This window comes from Catharus ustulatus, chromosome 3 (genome assembly GCF_009819885.2).
Source record: "Catharus ustulatus isolate bCatUst1 chromosome 3, bCatUst1.pri.v2, whole genome shotgun sequence".
NCBI classification, from domain to species: domain Eukaryota; kingdom Metazoa; phylum Chordata; class Aves; order Passeriformes; family Turdidae; genus Catharus; species Catharus ustulatus.
This window is the reverse complement of record NC_046223.1, coordinates 45,367,662-45,386,504: the sequence shown is the minus strand read 5'-3', so window position 1 is coordinate 45,386,504 and position 18,843 is coordinate 45,367,662. Positions and strand designations below refer to the sequence as shown.

General features: G+C 41.0%; 1 protein-coding gene and 1 long non-coding RNA gene across 3 annotated transcripts in view; one reads left to right on the top strand and one right to left on the bottom strand.

The window, feature by feature from the left end:
- Positions 1-18,843, top strand: part of PCNX2 (pecanex 2) — a 155,207-nt gene that overhangs the window by 134,770 nt on the left and 1,594 nt on the right. For both annotated transcript variants that reach the window (XM_033055014.2, XM_033055015.2), the window contains 6 exons: positions 440-543; positions 7,899-8,043; positions 8,996-9,226; positions 9,569-9,843; positions 10,655-10,842; positions 16,378-16,826. In XM_033055014.2, the coding sequence (XP_032910905.1) occupies positions 440-543; positions 7,899-8,043; positions 8,996-9,226; positions 9,569-9,843; positions 10,655-10,842; positions 16,378-16,826 (1,392 nt within the window). The remainder of the gene's footprint in view (positions 1-439; positions 544-7,898; positions 8,044-8,995; positions 9,227-9,568; positions 9,844-10,654; positions 10,843-16,377; positions 16,827-18,843) is intronic.
- LOC116993866 lies at positions 13,563-18,838 on the bottom strand. Its single transcript, XR_004417383.1, has 2 exons — positions 18,073-18,838; positions 13,563-16,191 (listed from the first exon to the last, which is right to left on the bottom strand). It is a non-coding gene; the product is annotated as an uncharacterized LOC116993866 (long non-coding RNA).

Below are 18,843 nucleotides of genomic sequence, written 5' to 3'. Positions count from 1 at the left end.
AAGAGACTGTACTTCTGCAATCTGTGGTAAGGTTTCATAGGAACTGTGTTCCATGGAAAAGGTTTTGGCTGTCTCCAATTGCAATGACTCCCAACAATAACAAACCTCTTCCAGTTTAGAATGTCAGATCTGGAGGAGTGGAAACAAACAAAAACCACACAATAAAACACCACCGCCACCAAAGCTCCCTTGCCTTGGAATCTCACTACCTGAGAATGAAATGTTCTGTTTCTAGACAGTGGGCAAAACAAACTTGCATTTTGCAAAAATCCTCTGATGGCGATGGTTTTCTTTCTTGGTCTGTTTAATTGCAAAGAATATTTTAGTGTGTAGGTCCAGCTACATTCAAATGTTATAAATGTCACCATTTGTAGCATTGTGGTGATTTTAAATGTGATGTTTGCACTTAGAGTAATATACTGATCTTAAAACTTTGTAGCACCTGGACAGTGATGAGGATTCTCCTCTGGTGACGCTTTCTTTTGCCTTGTGTATACTGGGTCGGAGAGCTTTGGGAACTGCATCTCACAATATGGCCATCAGGTAATCTTTAGGAATCCTTTTTCCTCATGTTGAAACAAAGACCTGTTTGTCTTTTTTCATGTAATGTGGGATCTCAAGAGAAAATCACATCAAGGTGAAATCTCATTCCTCTATAAAATGTTTTCTGTCATTCCTGGTCTTCTTTTTCTTTGTGGTTGACTAAATAACTGATACAGTCTTTATAGGGCAAAGCAATATTTTTGATTGAAAGAATGGGTACCAATGGTTGTTGCTTGTTTTCACTCATGCCTGGCTACTGGAATGCTGTCTTTCCTCTGGCATTCCAGTAGGAGGAAGAAATCTCCAGAAGAGGAAGAAACTGCTGTCATCTGAGTTGTACTTAGCTTAATAATAATATATGTATAAGGGTTCTCCTCTGTATTCCTCAGGGGTGTGTTCCTGTTCATTGTGCCACTTCATTCTGGCAACTAAGGAAGGGAGATCCTCACATCTCCTGAGGCTGCAGCTTTGTCTGTTCTCAGTCTACCTTGCTCATTTGTTCATTCATTCAAAACACTTCTTCCTAGGAAGTCTGGTTAATTAAAATACGCTTCATTGAGATTGTTTCTAAATATGCTATTTGTCTTATATTTTCATTAGGGATTCTTCCATTTTTACTGGGAGTTCTGAGTTGTTTGGGTTTTTTACAATATAATTTACACTGTGCTACTGATGAGGCATTTTATTAATGAAATAATTATTATTTTAACGGAGTTTAACTTCCCACATAATTTTAGGTTTTTATTCGATTTGTTTGAACCCTCTGTGTGCACAGGAGTTTAGTAACAATGGAGAAGCTGAATAAATACAGTTTCTAAGTGACCTTGCTGTGTTGGCACAGAATGGTGAGCAAAGCTACCTATCAACGTGCTCCTTAGAGAGGATTTGTCTTACTAACAAGCAAACAAAGACAGCATGTGTGATTTTGAATGCATTTTGTTATAAGATAAAACAGTCCTTTTAAATATTCATTCTAGCTTTGTTATCTGTTGAGACATTTATAACATTTTGTTCTATGTCTTCCATGCAAAATGTTTGTGGCTCACGTGGATTTTTTCTTGTTGTGCTGCTGATTTCTGCTTTCCAAACTGGCTTTTGTCATCTCTTTTCTACTAGTCCTTGCACATTCCCTTCCTGTAGTAGTTTTCTTCTGGGTTGCATTTCTTCTCCCTTCATTTCTATTCACTCAAATTACTGTGATGTTAGGTAAGTCATTAGTATTTTTTAAATTGTCCTATTTTTTGATGATCCAAATTTTAGAGTTTGAGGGCATGATGAGCAAGTTTATATGTATTTAGGATATTTGTTTGAGAAAAGATTAAGGTGATTTTTGATCTAGGCCCACAATAGACAGTCACAGCGATATTAGGAATTCATCTAAAAATAACACAAAAGCTTCCTAAAACTGTCATTCCACTCGATCTTAAAATCTTCATTACAATGCTTTGGTTCTAGTACAGATGCAGTAACAATGTCACCTATTTGTGCTGGCTTACATGGTTAGTTGCTAATGCAAAGGGGTAATATTATCAGAGACTTTCCAAAGCTTAGCGTGGAAAGTATGAATGTTGAGGATAATGATTTGTATAGTGTTCTGTAAAGATTTTAATAGTTCCAGGAGTCAGCTATACCATGTCTTTTCAAAATCTAACAAATACCAATGAACCAAATTACCTCCTCTCTTTTGATAAGTGGACTCTCCATATTTAAAAATACTTTCCTTGGGGAGGGAACGCAATACCTTTCTTTTCTGAAAGGCAAAAACTGGGGTAGTCATCTGAGGTGCACATCTCTGTCACTTTTTTTTAATCTGTTCTATATAACCTTCAATTAAGACCTGGTTTTCTTTTTATTAAGCAAGTTCTCCAGGACAGTATCAAATAATTGTATTTTTAAAATGTATTTTGTGACATAAAAGGGACTAAGTGGAAGCTTCTGTCCGTATCTTTTCAAATGCTACTTCACAGAAGCTTTCCCTGGGAAAGTTTAACTGTGGAAAATCTGTGTCACTTCCCCACCTGGTTAAATTACCTTTAATGCTTTTCCACTGTCAGAAGGATCTGGAGAAATAGAAAAAGTATCTGAGTAGCACAGCTGAAGTTATAAATTGCTGCAGCTACAAAACATGACTTTAGCTTGGTAAAATATTGTTCTTCCTGTCTTTCAGAATGTGTATATCTTAACTGACAAAACCAATTTAGTAGAAATTACTAAGGAGCAAGGTGGGTACCCTACCCCCTGACAGCAAGACCTTTATTAACAGAAATCCCCCAAATACATTCACCTGAGCATGAAGGGCAGGTGTAACCTTCAGACAAATCTGCACAGCTTGTTTAAACACAAATGAGCAGTCAGTCAGTGAGACTCCAATAGAAATACAATTATACTGCATGCCAGGGGAAGGAGACTTTGTCCAATGTGTGCAATGCTGATGAGGCCAGAAGGAGATGCTCACAGGAATTGTCTTCAGGCACTCCTCTCTCTGTGTTTGGCAGAGCACAGCAGCTCTGACCAAGGGTGATTTTGAGTGTTTCTGCTGGCCCTTGCCCCCAGCTCTCAGAATGCTGCAAGTCTGCATTCAGACAGATGGGGGAAGAGGTACTTAAGGTCCTCAGAAGCTGGAGGAATGTTTTCTTGAGTGATGCTTCACAGTCCTTTTCTTTGAAAAGGTGCCATGATATTTTGGGGACCTTTCAGAGGCTACTGATGCTGAAGAGGGTTTTAGTTTCCTCAGGAATGGTCAGAGCAGACAGTCCTACAGCCAGAAGTGTGCGTGCGAGGGGGATATACCACATGTATGAAGTTGGAACTAAATGATCTTTAAGGTCCCTTCCCACCCAGGCCATTCCATGACTCTGGCTGGTGGGGTGTGGGTCATTTTGTTAGAGAACAGTGCTCTTAACATGTTTTGTCATGCTCAAATGCTAGATTACAAAAGTACTGATTTAGATTACTCTGGTAAGCACTGAGAATTTTCCTTGAACATCATCTCAGAACTTTCTATTAATTTCTCTGTGGAGCATCTTGGGCACAACATTGCTAGAGCTTTTGGAATGAGTTTGAGATGTAAGGGCCAGGTAAGGTATTGTACTCTTTTCACTGTATGAAGTGTTTCAGATGTTCAGTGCAAGCAAACCAGCCAAGAATCTGCTGGGCTCTGCAGTTCATGTTTCATTCTCAGAGGTGATAATGCAGGTAGTAGGAAACTTTCTCTGGACTAAGTCTAGTTCTTGCTGCATCTTGGAGGAGTGACACTTGCTGTGCAGTGGAGCAAAGGTAATGTTAGCATGAGCTGTGCACTATAGTTGAGAGTCAAGTTTACATTGTGTATGCAAACTATCAATTTGCACTCATTTACACATGATTTTGCCTAATCTATTAATCAGCAAATGTCACTGTGTAAACCAAGATTTTAAATATTCTTATATAATGTATGTAAATAATTATTCACTGTACCTGTTCATGTAAATGTCAGTAGAAACCTAATATTAACACTAGATTACACAATAAATGCCTTCATTAAGGAGGCAGAACATTGCAATGCAAATTACTTGCTCTTTTAAACTGTCATTAGGAGGCATCCTGCACAAAATGCAACTTGAAGAATGATATGACATTGCCATTCATTTATTCAGATGTGAGTGATATGTTTAGTTGTGTATTTGTTTAAAAATTACAGAATAATTCTATTCAGCCACTAAAGGTACTAGTAAAGAAATATTTAGTAAAATTTCAAATTTGGAAAGATACAAAAATCTCTCAAAGCATCTCTCATCAGATACTTCCAACACTGCCAAGATTGGCTGTTCATGTTCCCCAAGCCCAGTTTGGACAAAGGGTCATTCCAAGGAATGCCTCTGCGTGGAGGAATTGCTGCTCACTCTGAAACCCAGGGAAGAAGCTGGCCCCACTTGCCCTTCCCACCTGGTCACCCCACTGCATCTGAGGGAAGGGGAAGACGTAGAAGGCACAGACCATGGCACCACAGGGCTACTGCTGGGTGCTGCACTGCTAATGGGAATTCAAGCAGACAGTGCAGCTTGATGTCTGCCAGAGCTGAGCAGGGCAGGAAAGTTTGACTCTTAGCTCACAACCACTGTCATCTAAAATATCCAATTAGAAGGGCTACCACCGAAAATATTTCAGGTGAACTGGGACATTCAGGTCATGACTAGCTCATAGACATGCCCATTCCTTTATTCCTTAAATAAACCTACAGTTAACATTGGAGAAGGTCTGCAGATGCAAAACACACACACAGAGATTCACCAGCTCATTAGTCTGCATCCATACTGTTTTCAGGCTGGCACTAAATGCTTTTAGTTTCAGCAGTCAGAGCAGGGTAAGGAGTGAAGTAGGAGGGAGTATTTGCTTTGGCACTGTTGCCCTTCCTCTGGTGTTTGTGGCACTACTTAATCCCCTCTTTTCTGCACCTTCAAGGGGCTGACGGTTCCCACGCACCTACCAGCCTTGTTCTAAAACAGCTTGCAGTTGTGACAGCAGCTTTTCAGGTTGTTAGCTCAGAGGGTTGGAAATGTTGCCAGATACAGTAGTTATGTCTCTTACAGATTAATGTTGTTTCTTTGGCATGTAATTTTACCTTAACTTGTTTTTTAAATATTTTGAACCAGGCTGTAACTACAGCAGATTACTAATTGAGGTGTGCTAAAAGTGGGCCAAGGAAACAGCAACAACCTTGAGTGAGGCCTGAGATCAAAGTGGTTGAGAATCAGGCCTGAGATCAAAGTGGTTGACTTTTACAGCTTCGTAATAATCTCATTAGTGTCTTCAGGAGAGAGCATAACAATGGGAAGAATAACGAGAGCCGTATCTTATATGGATTAAGGAGGCTGCATGTTACAGAAGTAATGGCTTGAGATAGTGTCACATTATAGGCAGAATGTACCCAAAAGCCTCATTAGAGTTGTCAGGAGAATAAAAGATGCCCATGGTTCTGTGAATACAGCAATCTCCTCCAGACCGCTCTGGTGGAAAATACAATACATAAAATAATTGACTCTCAGTCTCTCACAACTATTGCCACTACTGATTTGCTCCTTGTAGCACTCATGTTTGTTCTTAAAAATCCCCTGAGTTAGAGAACTTATTATGCAGAGGGATGACAAATGGATGAGCCTCCCCCTAAGCCCAGAGAGAGCTGTAGGTGCTTCCCCCCACTCCCTCTCCTGAAGCTTGGCTGCATTTTGCATGGCTGTCCTAGTCCCAGCTCTGCCTTCAGGACATCCTGCTCTTCCCAGCAGCCTGTTTAGCTGGTGCTGGTGCCTGTAAGATACTTTGATGTAAATGCAAACTGTCTGTCTGTCTGCTCTGGTGTTCAGATTTGGCTCTGAGAGCCTCCAAAAATGTAAAAACCAGTTCTCTCTCCTGCTTACTCCTCCCTTCATCCCACCCAACTTTTCAGAGCAAATACAGGGGGTGTTATGTGGGGAGAAACTATGCTACAGATCATCATTAGATGCAGAGTTCAAGGTAGCTTTTACAATTTCATCCTGGGAAGAGTATTTAGGTATAGAAGGTTTTTTTCCAGGCAAGGATTCAACTGTGTATGCTGATGTTGTCTGGTGGGTGGTCAAGTGAAAGGAACCTTCCTGATGTGTAGCCTTTTCACATATTTCATCCTGCTGGCTGCACTCACCATTCTCCCCTCACCCTCCCAGCTGGCTTATTCTAGGGCTTTCACAGCTATTAAGCAGAGTTTGAGTATATTACCATTTTCTGAACTGTGGAGATGGTGGATTGAAAGTCAGTGGGGACCAGGAACCACTCCTTAAGGACACATAATAACTCCCACTGAAATCAATGCTTGAATCTTCTGAAGATCTGAGTGTCTGTCTCTCATAGGCATTTTTCAGTATGTAACTTAGTACTAATAAATGCAAATCAGTTAAGAATTCATAAAAGTTTCTCTGTAATCCTTGTGCTCCCAGCAGTGACAGCAGCCTTGCCTTTCTGGCTAGTTTTGGTCCCACTGATTAGTTGATTTGTGTTACATGATGCTTTTATGGAGAAAATCAGTATCCAGCTGTTTCTCTGGTAACAACATATGTATTTCCACTTTAATTTCTAAGACATCCTACCCACCAAGAGAAAAATTAGAATGCCTTTGAGCTGAAGTTGGCCAGGCATTCTCCCAGTCTCTTCTTCCTCTCTCAGAGAATATATTGAAAAGAATTTTTTCTTTTTTATTGAATAATTAAGAAAGCTCAATTATGTGGAAAGATTATGTGTTCTCCAGAGAAAAACTGGGCAGTAATGAAAACTACTAACATCTTAATACAGCTTCTCCCCAGAGTTTTTGCAATCTAAAAGATCAGCTGTTGTAAGAATGAGTAAAATCTCAGCAGGTAGATGAAACCATGTCCTGCGGGTTTGCAAGATATGCCTGTTTGTAATTGATGGGTCATTTTCCTCAATATGAGATCAGTTCTTCAGAGCAACATTGGGACAGCAGTCACAAGCATTATACAAGTGACAGTGGCATGGAAATCTTGTCACTCAGGGTGCAGATCGGAGGTGAAGGCTGATTGCTTCCCTTCACAAAGCCCTTGCACAACCACTTTCTAACAACTACCTGCTTTTGTAGGTTTTTCCCTGTGTTTGTATCTCAGGTTCCAACTAAACCATCATGCAAGGCCAGGCAAAACTGCCTACATCTAGTTTCTTATGTTAGAAAAAAGAAACACAGTGTGTATTTCCTTTAGGGCGCATTGTTTCAGTAGGAAGCACCTGTTGGTTGGTTCCTGGTCTCACCTGGTTTGCTGAACAATTGTGAAATATAATATTCTCAGTACATCTGCTTTAATGTTCACATTTCAGTTTGAATGTCATGGGAAAGAAATCTAATGTCTTAGATTTCCTGAAAGTATTTTTTTCTATTATCATTTTACACTTACAAGAAGTGCTAACAGGACTGATCAATAAACTTGCAAATAAGGAAGCAGCTTCTGCTGGCTGCATGGGGAGTGCAGCTGGCACTCTGACCTGGTCTCTTTGGCACAGCTGCAGAGAAACTGCGCCCTGAGGCACCCTGTGACTCAATCACCCATCCTGAGGACATCTAGTCACCCATCCTGAGGACATCATTCATTCCGGGTGCCCCATTCATCTCAGGGCCAGTCATTTACAGAGCACGAAGGAAAACTGCCTCTCTCAAGGAATGTTTTTTTTGTCAGAGAAAAGTGATGTGACCTCTGCTTTACACCCACCGCAGGCACTTCCCCTGGGCCAGAGGGTCACCGGCCACTGCACAGGTCAGCACGAGGCTGGTGACTGACAGATCTGGCTCGGAGAGACGGGACTGACTTGTGGGAGTGACCGCTGCCTTTCTCTTACAGCTTGGACTCTTTTCTTTATGGGCTCCACGCACTGTTTAAAGGCGACTTCCGGATAGCAGCAAAAGATGAGTGGGTTTTTGCAGACATGGATCTGTTGCATAAGGTTGTTGCTCCAGCAATCCGAATGTCTCTGAAGCTACACCAGGTATGGTATTGATTTAGGTATTCATTTTTAACACTTACTGTCGTGCCTGTTTTCTTAGAAAACACAGGATACCTTAGCAACTGTCTAAATGAGACACAAAAAAAGAGGGAAATAGAATATTTGCTACCTTATTCTAAGAAACATCTTTAGAATGGAAGAGTTATTTATTTTGCATTTGCTTGATTTGCTTGATTGCCCATTTGAAACTACTTTGCAGAACTTGACCGTGTATTTTTCATCAAAAGAAGGCAGAAAACCTTTTCATATTTTACTTCTGTGGATACTATAAAGGTGGTTTCTAGATTCAAAGGAAATACATTGATTATGCTGATTTCACTGATAATTTCAGGTGAGGCCCTGTACAGCTTGGAGTTGATTTTGTTCTTGCTCTGGCACATTATGATTTAGTATCATATGCTTTTATCATGAGTGATATTTGTAATTGTTCTGGATGCTGTGAATTTGTATGATTCTTTGACACAATAATTTTACGATGTTATCGCTGGCCGTGGTGCTGCTGGATGAAGTTTCAGTATTGTGGTATTTGCTGATGGATTCCCAATCTGTGCTATTGTTGGTGGGGTTTTGTGAATAAAAATAAGGATTTCCACAAGAAATATGGCTAGGTGATATCTCTCTCCAACTTAACCAAAAGTTCTGCCTCCCATAGTTTCACACTTCATTTAAAAAAACCCAACAAAGGATAAACTGGTATTCTCTAAGTGTCTTTGTCCAGTGTAATCATGAGATCAGAACAGGTTACAGTAAAACCAAAATTGTACCTTTCTATGTTACTGTTAAATGAACCTCCAAAAGATATTCTTTATCAAGTGTCAAGTTACCTGGAGGGGGCCAGCTTGGCAACTGTTCAGAAGCCAATATTTTGTTTACTGTCAATAGTTTTTGTGTTTTCACAAAGATACCTCTTCAATACTTTTTCCTGTATGACCAGGACCAGTTCACGTGCCCGGATGAGTATGAGGACCCAGCAGTTTTGTACGAAGCGATCCAGTCCTTTGAAGAAAAGGTTGTGATTTGTCACGAAGGGGACCCAGCCTGGCGCAGCGCAGTCCTGTCCAACCGGGAGGAGCTGCTGACACTGAGACACGTGGTAGATGAAGGAGCAGATGAATATAAAGTTATCATGCTCCACAAAAGCTACCTGAGCTTCAAGGTGATCAAGGTATGTATGCCATCTTTCTAATACTACAGTAATTTAGGGCTGTGGTAATTAGTACTATTTCTGAATAATGTGGCCGAAAGGAGAAGTTTATTGTAGTTTTAAAAGTAGGGACTAGAGGCCAAAAGAGCTCTCTTCAATTGGCTTCCATTTTGCCACCCACATTTGTGTCTCTGAAACAACATTTCAGGCTTTACCAGGGAGTTGCTGCAAAAGTTGATGAAAAACTGAGGTGCAAAGACATGATGTGTGTGCACACTCAGCCATTCTACTTAGATCCTGCAGTTCTGCGTCTTGAGTAGCAAATGTTTTTGCATGATCTGCATGTTTTTAACCCACCTGCAGGTCAACAAGGAGTGCGTCAGAGGGCTTTGGGCTGGCCAGCAGCAGGAACTGATTTTTTTACGCAATCGTAACCCAGAGAGAGGAAGCATCCAGAACAACAAACAGGTGTTGCGGAACTTAATTAATTCTTCATGTGATCAGCCACTGGGATATCCAATGTATGTTTCCCCCTTAACCACCTCGTACCTTGGGACACACAGCCAACTGAGGAACATTTGGGGGGGACCTGTCAGTTTGGACAACATTAAAAAGTGGTTCAAATCCAAGTGGTTAAGGTAGGTGTTAAATTTTGACTATGCTGATGAGAGTCCCTGCAGTCTCAGTTTCACTGTATTTTCTGTTAAAACAGAGTAATTCTGTATTGTTATCTATGAGTAAAAAATTAATTGCAAGTAACTTAGAATATAACAAAAAAAGAGCTGCAAATAGAACAGACAGAAAATCCATTAACTCATTCATGACAAAGCTTTCTACATGTTCAACAAGAGTAATTCAAATCACACAGCACTACAGACACTTCCCTTATTCCGTGGAATTTTGCTGTCTATGCCACCTAAATAAGGGTGTCTTTTCTGTAACTCTGAACATGAGCAAATGTGCTGGTGGATTTTGGTGAGTTATGCTCCGAAGCTTCATCAGTTAGATATTAATCCCCAAGTTACTGTTCTTGACCAAACCAAAACACATCTAAAAATGTACTTGCTATTCACCGAAACTGCCTGACTTCCCCTAACTATGCATGATCAGCACACAGCAATAACTCCCTTGCCTCGTTCCCTGCCCTGTTGGTTACCTCATGCTGAAGTTAATCTTGGGAGACCACTGTAACATTAGATAAAGAGTCCTAAGGTGTTTCAGGGTTCCAAAACCACTAAACACAGACAAGGGTCATATACAATCGGCTTGTGTATTATAATTACAGTTTTGTTCCAAGTAACCTTGTCACACCATCATCTTTGCCATCTCATAAAATGTCAGAAGACCTGCAGTGGTGTGAGATGAACATTCTTTGAGGGCACCTAACACTGGTGACACAAATTTTCATGTGCAACAAGTGGCTGACCCTGTCTGTGTTCCTGCAAACAGAATGCGAAAGGACTGCCATGCAGCAGCTCACCATGAGAGAGGCAATGTTGAAGAGGTGGACAGTGGAGGGGGGTCTTCATCTAGCAACAATTCCACAGGGAATTCAAGCCAGAGCAGTAGCTCACAGCCTACCAGGGATGGAACCCCTCAGCTGCAAGCTTCATCTCAAGAGGTCCACCAGCGGACAGGTATTTGCACAATTTACTTGTCTTTCTCTGGAGTCTTCTTCTGGGGGGTCACATGGACAGATGCTTTTGGAGAGTCCTCAAATCCAGTGGAAGACTAAGTTTAGAAAGAGAGTGCAGTTTGTCTCTCCTAATTACCAAGAACATGTAGGATATGGCTTCCCAACATTGTTCCAGATGTTTACCGGGAGGGTGTAACACAAAAGTGATTCACTGTCAAAGTCCATTATGGGTAATTTTTGGCCTAGCAGGTGCCACTAAGAGTGCCAGAATGAGAAATGCAGATGTGAGGGAGTATACACATGCGATGCAGGGAGCTAGTACCACGGTGAACCTCTGCCTGTTGTTGGCTGGGAACAGCAGAATGAAAGCATGAAAAAGTCTTAATTATCTTGGAAGGACTGTGACAATTTATTTGAGGAATTGGTTTGGCTGCTCATCAGCACATGTGGAAAACAAACAAATGGAAAATAACTTCTTATGTCTCTGTAGCAGTTACCAAGAGAAAATTAAATGTTGTCAATCATTCTGTCGACTAACAGCTGAGCCCTTCTCAAATTATGAATTTAAAAGTGCTTCAGAACATATTTGCAAGGTAGAATGGCCTTCACGTTGGAAATGTATGTTAAGTGATAAGGATAAGCAATTGTTTGGACAGTCACATCCAGAGGGTAGTGGTCAATGGCTCAAAGTCCTGATGGACATCAGTGAGTAGTGGTGTCCCTTGGGGGTCCATCTTGGGACCACTGTTATTTAGTATCTTCATTAGTGACATAGACAAAAGTATTGCGTGCACCCTCAGCAGGTTTGCAGATGACACTGAGCTGAGAGATGCAGTTGACACACCTGAAGGATGGGATGCCATCCACAGGGACCTGCACAAGCTCAAAAAAGTGGGCCCATGGGAATTCCATGCAGTGTAACAGGTGCAAGGTGGTGCAGCTGGGTCAGGGAAATCCCCAGTATCAGCACAGTCTGGGGGATGAACAGATAAGAGCAGCCCTGGTGAGAAGGACCTGGCAGTGCTGGTGGGGGGGAGAGGCTGGACATGACCCAGCCATGGGCACTCACAGCCCAGAGACCAAACATGTCCTGGGCTGCATCCAAAGCAGCGTGGGCAGCAGGGGAGGGGAGGGATTCTGCTCTTCTGTCCTGCTCTGGTGAGACCCCACTGCAGTGCTGCTTCCAGCTCTGGGATCCCAGCACAGGAAGGACATCAACTCATTGGAGTGTGTCCAGAGAAGGGATACTAAGATGATTACATATGAGAAAAGGCAAAGAGAATTGGATTTGTTCAGCCTGGAGAAGAGAAGGTTTGGGGTCTTAATTGCAACTTTCCAGTACCTGAAGGGAGTTCACAAGATGGAAAGTGACTTTTTACAAGAATGGTGAGAACAAGGGGAATGGCTTCATACTGAATGAGGATTTAGGGGTATAATTGGATATTAGGAAAAAAATCTGTACGGTGAGGGCAGTGAGGCACTGGGACATGTTGCCCAAAGAAGTTGTAGATGCCCCATTTCTGCAAGTATTCAAGGCTGGGTTGGATGGAGCTTTGAGCAACCTAATCTAGTAATAGGTGTCCCTATCCACAGCAAGGAGGTTGGAACTAGACAAGCTCTAAGCTCCAACCCAAAGCATTCTAAATTCTATGATTTTAAGTTTGCCAGTAGGTCACTGTGAAATCTATCATTGTGGGATCAGGAGTTGTAAAGCAAATCAACTCTACATTTCAACAAGTTTGTGGTATTATTGTATAAATTAAAGCAGAGAACTTGAGGGGTTTGACACTTTTTTTTTCCTGTTAGACAATTTTGACCTAATTCATTAAAGATAATGGGTAGGACTGGAATAAATATTGTCCTAAATATAAATCACATTGCAAGAAAAAAGTAACTGCGGCTTTTAATTGTGTCTAGTGTTAGAGGAATCCCCATGTGCATACTCATAACTTGACATAACAGTAATCAGAGTAGCAAACTTAATTGTGATATAATGATCCTGAGCATACCATACAATAAAGTAAGTTAACTGTGACTTGTTTAGAAGAACATATTTATTGGGTGCCCAGAAAACCATAATTAAGAGAGGAAGTCATGCTTAGATAAGAAAAGCAACCTGGCTTTTGGTAAGAGAACAAATGCAAGGAAATGGTAGCAAATGGAAATCTGTATTCACTCCTGTGATACTGCAGAAAATGAAACAATAAATTTTGGCTAGGGCCATTAAGTACAAAAAGATAAAAGTGGGCTTGTGGATGTTTATTTTTAAAGAGTATTTAGAAGAAAAAGAAATCCTAGCAGTGATCTTGATCTGTCACTTTATAGAAAGGCAGAGTTGCCAATATGCAATGTAGAAATGAGAAAAGAAATGTCTGGTTTATATTGGGAGAAAACACAGATAATCTGTTTCTGTGATCTGACCATGAAACAGTTCCTTCCATCCTAACAGCTAGAGAACATAAAAGAGTGGCTATCAAAGCTATATGCTTAACTGAGCAAAGCCAAATGACTCATTCAAGAAGGGTTTTAAGAGACCTGGTTAAAAAACAAGCTCTGTTCAGTAAGTACCAGGACATTAAGACAATACCACAGCACTGGAAAAGTACTTATGCTATGCCTGTTAAAAATTACAATATTGTTGTCCTGACATGTACAGTCCTAGTGCCCTAATTTAAGGACATTTTTAGTTTGGAAGCACTTCAAAGAAGAGGCAAAAAATGATCAAAATTCTGGCAAATACGTCCTTTATTGAAAGATAAAGCACTTTCAAGCAATTGGTATTGTAAGAGATGCCTTGATCATAGTCTGTAAGCATTTACCTGGGCAATGAAAGGTGACCAAAGACCATTGGTTTGAGCAGACTTGGATGTAACAAAACTAAACAAATTCAGATTTGAAGTCAAGACCACATTTTTAATATTGAGAGAGTTAATAAATAGTGAAACAAGAGACTAAGGGCTAAGATGGATTCCCCATGACTGGAGATGCTGGATGCATTTTTTTAAAATCACAGTAGCAATTAATAAAACCACACAGAAATTAATTCTAGGAAGTTCTATGGCCCATGCTATATAGGCAGCAGACTAGATAATCATAGCAATGCCTTCTAGATTTGTAATCTGTGCATCAAGTGTATTTAACTTCTTCATATTTCATATTGCATTTTGCAGTCTGGTACCACTGAGTCTGCAAAACTGCAAAATGCAATGAAAGCCCTATATAAAAGTGTGACCAAAATCAGGAAACATGTGGGGTTCTTCCCCAGAGTATCCTTATTTCATGATGCAGTTTATAGAACAGCCTTTGTTTTTCTAAGTGTTTTCAGGGACAGAGTTTTTTAGGTGTAGATGTGGGTGGCCACCTGCCCAGTGCTCCAACCACTGCATTTGGGATGAATATAAAATACTTTTGGACAGGGGTCAGCTTCACAATTGAAATCACAGATGTTTGGCCACGTTGGCCACAGCACAAACTAACACACCACAGCCCCTCTGTTCTTAATTCCAGTCCTTTATTTAAGAAAGGTAACCTATTGAAATAACCATCAGATGTAGAAACCAAAGCAGTTAAGCGGAGCCCCAGGGTTTGAAGAACCTGAATCTCTGCAGAGGCCAGACATGCACACAGCCAGGTCATGGCAGCCAGGCCTGGCACCCATCACAGCACGTGAAGGACAGAGGACACTGGCAGAGCAGTACACAGGGGCTGTGGAATCACAGATTATCCTGAGTTGGAGGGGACCTACAAGGACCATCCAAGAAGTCCAGCTCCTGGCTCTGCAAGGACCAGCCCAAGCATCACATCCTGTGTGGAGAGCACTGTCCAGGAGCTTCCAAGAGCCATGTGTGTCTGTCTCATCATTCTCCAGCAGAGCTCTTGGGGCTCTTGTTACTTAGGAAAATTATTTTTTCTTGTTTGGAGTATAAAAGTAGAGCTAAAGATACATTGTAAATGAGGTGTGAAAGTGTCCAATACTTGCCAAACCAACTAGGTTTTAGTGAGCTCCAGTTAGGTTGTAGCGCAGCTTTACTCAACTGACTCTGTGCCAAGTTACCTAAATTCTCTTTGCTTCAGCATTTGAAAAATGGGGATAATGATACCAGCCTCTGAAAAGGATGACTGTGGATGTAAAACAGCATGTTTCAGCCATATAATGCAAATGGCTTGGATATGAAATTCTGCATTGCTGGAACCTGCATGAATTCAGCAGTCATGTTTTTAAAAGATAGTGTGAGATTTCTATTCCTTTAAGCCAGCAAAATTTCAGTATTTTCAGTATTTGGAGGAGTGTCGAGTATTGGGGAAAACCAAAGGAAAAAAAAAAAAAAAGGAATTACCAACAGCCTGGAAATGCCTGCCAGAAAAGCTTTTTTTTGTGTTGATGGCTCTCAACGGATTTCTTGGCATCAACTCCCCACTCCACAGCTATAGCTAAGAAACCAAAATGCCAGCTTGTGCTAATGTTTGGAGTTTCCTGGAGAGCAAAAAGACCCAAGCAGGCATTTTTGTGATGGGGTATTTGCTGTGTAAGCCTGGGTTAGAGCCTTTCTACAGAAACAGTGAATTCTGCTGGGGGCTGTGGCACACACCGACCCGTGGCAGAATGCCTGGGTACTTGCAGGCCTCTGGGGAGCTCACTGGCCAATATTTTATCATTTATTTTTAATTCTATGGCATTTTAAATTAACAAACATAAGAACTACAGAAATTGTTTGCTTGAATGACAGGTGTTGATATAAATATTAAATCTGGAGGTGTATTTGTACAGGAGGATTTGTCTAGGCATGTCAGAATAGCTTATCCAATCTACTTTCTGTATCCAGTAGCGGCCACATTGAGATGCCTCCCAGAAAGGGACAAGAGCCTTATGTGGGTCTCATTCAGACCTCCAATAGTGTCTCTACTGAAAAGCATTCACGTATTTTCAAGTCTGTGATGTACTGTAAATGTCTCTCTTGGAACTCAGAGTTTACTGTTAGTCTTAAAAACTATCTTGCGGCTTGAATGCTGTGTTCTTCCACTTGGCTGAATTTTCAAATTCTCCCCTATGCAGGAGTAATTCTTTTATATGTGCTATTGTTTTAGCTTATGGGTTTTTGGTTTTATTGTTGCATTTAATTTTACCAAGCCATTTAAGGTAGATATTGAACATTCCATTAGTGTGGTTGTCAAAGGGGAGCAGAGTTACAGCAATACTATGCTCAATCATTCACTGGGCTGATTAAACTGGATGTAGCAGAACAGCTGTGAGCCTGTGATTAGAGTGCTGTGCTTTGCTTGGGGTCTCATTTCCTTGTCTTTTGACTCAGTGCACAACCTCTAGAGCTATTTTGACCAAAACTCAGAACACCTGTAGTGGAAAACACAGAAAGATTAATAAGTTTAGGAGTTCGTTACTTTTGCTATTCTTGGAGTTCTTATGCTAATAAAACCAGTGGTAATATGCCAAAAGTAATATGTACACATGGGATACTGTCAATAGCATGGAGTTCATCAGAATGCCACTTACTTAAATATGTTAATCTTTCTTTTGAAGGCAGGAGAAAACCCAGGAGTCAGTCTGTCCAGGCACACACTGCTTTAAACCAAAGGCCCCCTGCTTCAAGCCACTCTGGACCAATTGCAGAAAGCCGCCAGCCTTTCATCCAAACATCTACATCTGCCCACGAAATTGCCCAAAGGCTTTCTAGTAGTCAGCTATCATTCCACAACTCGGCAACATCTGTGTTTTCTCAGTCCCCTGCTGTTCCTGTTGCTGGCCAGCTGACTGTGCAGGACCGAGCTGCAGCAATGCTCAGGTCCAGCCTGGCTTCCTCCACCAGCTCAACTCTCAGCCTGCTGTTCGGCAAGAGAAGTTTTTCAAGTGCTTTGGTGATTTCTGGGCTCTCAGCTGCAGACGGAGGCAACACAAGTGACACGCAGTCATCCAGCAGCATGAACATTGCCATGGGGCCGTCTGCCAGAGCAGCAAGCCAGGCAGCTCGGGTAAGGCTGAAGCTAAAACAGCAGCAATGAGCTAAGTCCCATTCTGCTTACCTGTCTGGTTATTAATTGTCCTCACCACCACTGGGTTTCTTCCTTCTCAATGGTCAGAAAACCGTTTTTTCCAAAACAATGTTGGGATTTTGATATTTGTTTTGGATTTTGCTGCATCACGATGAGACTGTTTAGTATTAGTGTGTCTGCAAGAGTGGTTGTGAGTAACTGATGGAGAGGCTGTTACACACCTGAAATTGCAAACTGGGACAAAGTCACTTTTCCTTTCCCTCAAAACAGGGATTTATGTCTCCACTTTCTGCAGCCCAGGTGATGAGTACTATCATAGCAGACTAAATAGCTCCTTCCTTGCCTGCTTTAAGTCCTGTGCAGGACTTAAAATTATTTTATCTGAACAGTTTTCCCTGAATAGTGCACTTGTTCTGTCCCTCTCTCTGAAATTCAATCCAAAGCCTGAAACTTTGTTGCTGAAAGTTAGTCAAAGGAATCCTGTGCGAAATATTTACCAAAGGAAAGTAGCATGCCCTGTGATTAAGTATTTTCTAAGCAAAACACACAAAAAAGTCCAGCCTTCTTCCAAATATAGTCACAGTTTCATTCCTATCTTCCCTGAAAAATTCAATTCACATTGTAGAGCTACTGTTTTATTGTTTACTTAAGTGTATTTATTTTACTTTGGTTGCAATCTGTTGCTCTCCTGAAGTTTGAAAATTGACCTCAGCATCAGAAAGCAGAAACATGAGATGGATAGAAATAAAGGGTGACTGCAATTAGACAACATACTTAGACAGACTTTTGCATTTAGCCTATCAAAATGGAAACCAAACTGGTGACAGGGGAAGAGTGAGGATGGAAGTCCCAAGCACTTTTCTGTTACTGTCCTTCTGAACTATGTATAACTTCCCTAGCCTCCAAAGAATTCTCCAAACCTCAAGTGAGAAAAGCTCCTTGGCCTGTGCATATTTTGCTCTCAACCCAAAAATACCATGTGTGATAGTTCCCTAGAGTTTCGCCATGAACTTCAACAGGAGTCAACTGAATGTTACTCATCTGGGTCCAATCCTGCTTTGTTCCTGTAACAAGTATTTATATTTCTACACATACAGCTGAATATATCCAATGAGAAAGCACAATTCCAGCTCTCAGGAGTTTATGGCCTAATTCACAAGAACTCAGCCAGTCTGTGATATTACTTATCCCTACTACTTAAACTAGTTAAGGTTATAGGATTCACCTTGTCCAGCTTTAAGTTATCTAAAATTTGGGCATGATGTCTCAGTAGGTTGGTATTGAGGCTTCTTTTCATTGAAGAGGCCTTCATCCACTTGATCCTTGGAGCTCTCTGCCAACCATTGGTAGCCTAAATGACACAACAAGACCACATGCTGGAAATTAGATGAGGAGAATTCTGGCCAAAGTGTTTGCTTGGAATCCAGGTGCCTGTTTGATTGAAAGTGGTAAAGAGGAAGTGTTTCATTTCACTGTTCACACAGCAAAGTTCTGGAATACTTTTATCCTAATGGACTCCTTACAGTGGGATGGCACTGTGCTTAACTTTTTCAGACTGAAAATTGCATTCCAGTTTTGATGAAAAGGTTTCTTTGTAAGTTGGATTTAAAATGTGGTGTATAAAGCAAGCTCCAGAGCAACCTGATTTAACAACTTAGAAGTCAGCCCTGCTTGAAGCAGCAGTTTGGACTGGATGACCTCCAGAAGTCCTTTTCAATCCAAATTCTTTTATACTTCTCTATACATGTACATCTGTGGTACTAAACCTCCAGCTCCTGGTCTGCTTTTCCTTCCAAATTTATGCGTTACACAAAGTGTGACAAGTACCTCTTCAGAACTCCCTTGTGAATAATGCATGTTAAGAATCCCATGGAGTTTCACAGAATGACATCCCTACGTCAATTTTTAAACATTTTTCACCTGTCACTTCAAAAAATAGCTGAAGTGTTACTTAGAAATTTCCTATACTAGTTGACTTTTTCTCTCTTACTTTCTA